Consider the following 2475-nt stretch of genomic DNA (forward strand, 5'->3'; position numbering starts at 1 on the left):
ACCCCCTCTGTGCCCCCCGCCTTTTTGTCTCAATCATCATCCCATCCGGGAATAATCGACAAAATACCACACTAAAAAACCTTTACAAACCCAGAAATCCTTAAAAATGAAAAAATGCCACATTAAAAAATGAAAACCAATTGATTGACATATGAACTGAACGAAAAGTGCATGAAAACAAAACAGTGATAAACAAAATATAATGAAGAGTCTGTGCCAAATTCTCCACGCATATGTAGTTACAAAGATAAAAACAAACAAGCATATCAATAAATTTAGAAAGGGTGATAATAATGTTCACTCTTATCAACCCAATATACAGCAGTTCACATGGTAAACTAGGGAGGGTGACAGTAGTAAGAAAGTTCTCCACCACTGTGTCATAATCAATTATTTATTTCAGTGTGACTGAGAGTAAGCCTTCCACTATGTCATAATCAATTATTTATTTCACAGTGTGACTGAGAGTAAGCCTTCCCGGATGGATGTTTTTACAGCATTCAGCAGTACCTGAGTCTTCCTGGTAATGGCAGGCCACTGTGGATCAGGTTTCCCTCCAGAATCTCGGACGCTCTTAACCAGGCTTGCAAATTCTTGAATCATAAGAGACTCCTGAGGCAATTCTGTCGTGACTAAGTGCTCACATGGCTTGGAATCCCAACCAGTGTGGAGTTGTGTAAGTTTGACATTTGATGTAGAAAAATAAGATGAAGAGTCTTCCTCATAAGGAATCACAAAATCATGAAGGCGCAGGACTCCTTTGGACCCATTGACTATCAAATCCATTGACATACCACCGAGAAAAGAACAGCTAAAAGTTGCAACTCTCCCATCTTGCCAATCAAAAGTAGCCCCACAATCCAGAATGACTCCTACATCATTCACAACAGATCCAGGGAGTGCAGTTACACTATGAGGCATTTGGTAGTCATTAGCCCACAGGATTGCCCTAATGCAATACCATCCCAAATCACCCAATGCTCCCAGTGCATCCATGTCTGGCTTAACCCGTATATTGTTTTGCAAAAAATCGGCAGGGGCAGGGAATGTGAAATTGCTGTGGACCTGAAAATAAACATAGCAAAAACTAATTCCTAAGTAACCATTTAATAAATTCTGCCACGAATTTAACTATGACTCAGCATGCAGGTGGCAAGAAACCCACCTTATATTACAATTGAAATCCATAATCCAGTCTTGAAGTACAGAGTATGAAAGTAAAGGGAAAAAAAATCCCATAATCAAGTCTTGAAGTACAGAGTATGAAATGAAAATTTGATAAAAAAAGGTCATAAATGCATCTTATCTTTTCAGCCCTAATTTCCACATATGATCATCATGGATTGAGTACTCACCGAATTCAAGTTGCCGAATAGGTCTGGATTTCCCTGCAGTTGTTCCATTTTATGGGTTCTTGGATGGTGCATCCACATGGTGCCATCCATAAGTTGAACACCATTTGTGTTGCAGGCCTCAATGATGATGTCAAGGTCTTGTACAGACAAGGCAGGGGGCTTCTCAAGAAGGATGTGTTTCTTTTTCTGGGCAGACTTGAGAGCCCATTCAAGATGTAAACTGGTGGGAAGAGGAATGTATACAGCATCCACAGATGGGTCATCCAGAACTTCATCATAGCTGCCATACAATTTCACTTCTGGAGACAAATTATTAGCAGAAACAAAGGCCGCGGCCTTCTCTAGAGATCTGGACCCAATTGCATAGATTAACGAATTGGGTGACTTATTTATTGCTCTGGAATTCTTTCTGGCTATGTGTGCACAGCCCAGTATTCCAAAACGGACCATTTCGTCTGCCATTATACTGTCAAACGGATCGGAACGAAGCTTCCATGGGTTCCACGGATCGGAACGAAGCTTCCACGGGTTCAAAATACGAGTGCTGAAAAGGGTAGCGTGATCTCGGCTTATTGTATGGGATAACGGAGTGACACACGCATCAGAAAGTGGGAGTTAACGGTTGAGGTTCGCCGAGGACGAGGGAAGATACGATTCATCAAACCCTATCTTTGTTAAGGAATTTATTATGTGGACAGTAGCAGAAGCATGTCATCAACCATAACAATCGTTGGGCTTCCACCGTAGTGTATGAATGGAGTATACTAAGTTTAGTATTTTAGTTAATTATATAATAATTTCAATTTTGTTTTATTTTAGATTTTTGTGATTTATATTGATTTTGATAATGTTTTTTGGATTAATCAGATTATAAATTGTTGGTCGATGTTTTGAACCATTTAATATGGTTAATCCGGAGGACAAAGGTTCGAAATTTTGACCAACAACTTATGATGTGATTAATCCGAAAGACATTATCAAAATTTCATTTTATTGGTTAACTAAACAACATGTATATGTGGTTGATTTTAATATTCGGGTCAAAATAAAATATTTATATGACTAAATTATAAAAATTTCAATAGAATCATAAATTGTTTGTTTTAGGTTGACTTAAATG

General features: G+C 38.5%; 1 protein-coding gene across 1 annotated transcript; it reads right to left on the bottom strand.

Moving 5' to 3' along the window:
• Positions 1–248: 248 nt before the first annotated feature.
• LOC149163682 (putative oxidoreductase At4g09670) lies at positions 249–2035 on the bottom strand. Its single transcript, XM_089431814.1, has 2 exons — positions 1356–2035; positions 249–1065 (listed from the first exon to the last, which is right to left on the bottom strand). The coding sequence occupies exons 1-2, from the start codon at positions 1815–1817 to the stop codon at positions 451–453; spliced, it is 1077 nt and encodes a 358-aa protein (XP_089287940.1). The 5' UTR covers positions 1818–2035; the 3' UTR covers positions 249–450.
• Positions 2036–2475: the final 440 nt, after the last annotated feature.

Source organism: Pinus tabuliformis, chromosome 5_1, assembly GCF_031772625.1.
Source record: "Pinus tabuliformis cultivar Carrire ecotype Pingquan chromosome 5_1, CPIR1, whole genome shotgun sequence".
In the NCBI taxonomy this organism is placed as follows: domain Eukaryota; kingdom Viridiplantae; phylum Streptophyta; class Pinopsida; order Pinales; family Pinaceae; genus Pinus; species Pinus tabuliformis.

Bases quoted from the DNA above. Each gene is read 5' to 3' on its own strand.
- LOC149163682 (XM_089431814.1), bottom strand. From the start codon at position 1,817: ATGGCAGACGAAATGGTCCGTTTTGGAATACTGGGCTGTGCACACATA. The intron at 1,066-1,355 runs GTGAGTACTCAA...GTTTATTTTCAG, and splicing joins TATTCGGCAACTTGAATTCG to GTCCACAGCAATTTCACATT.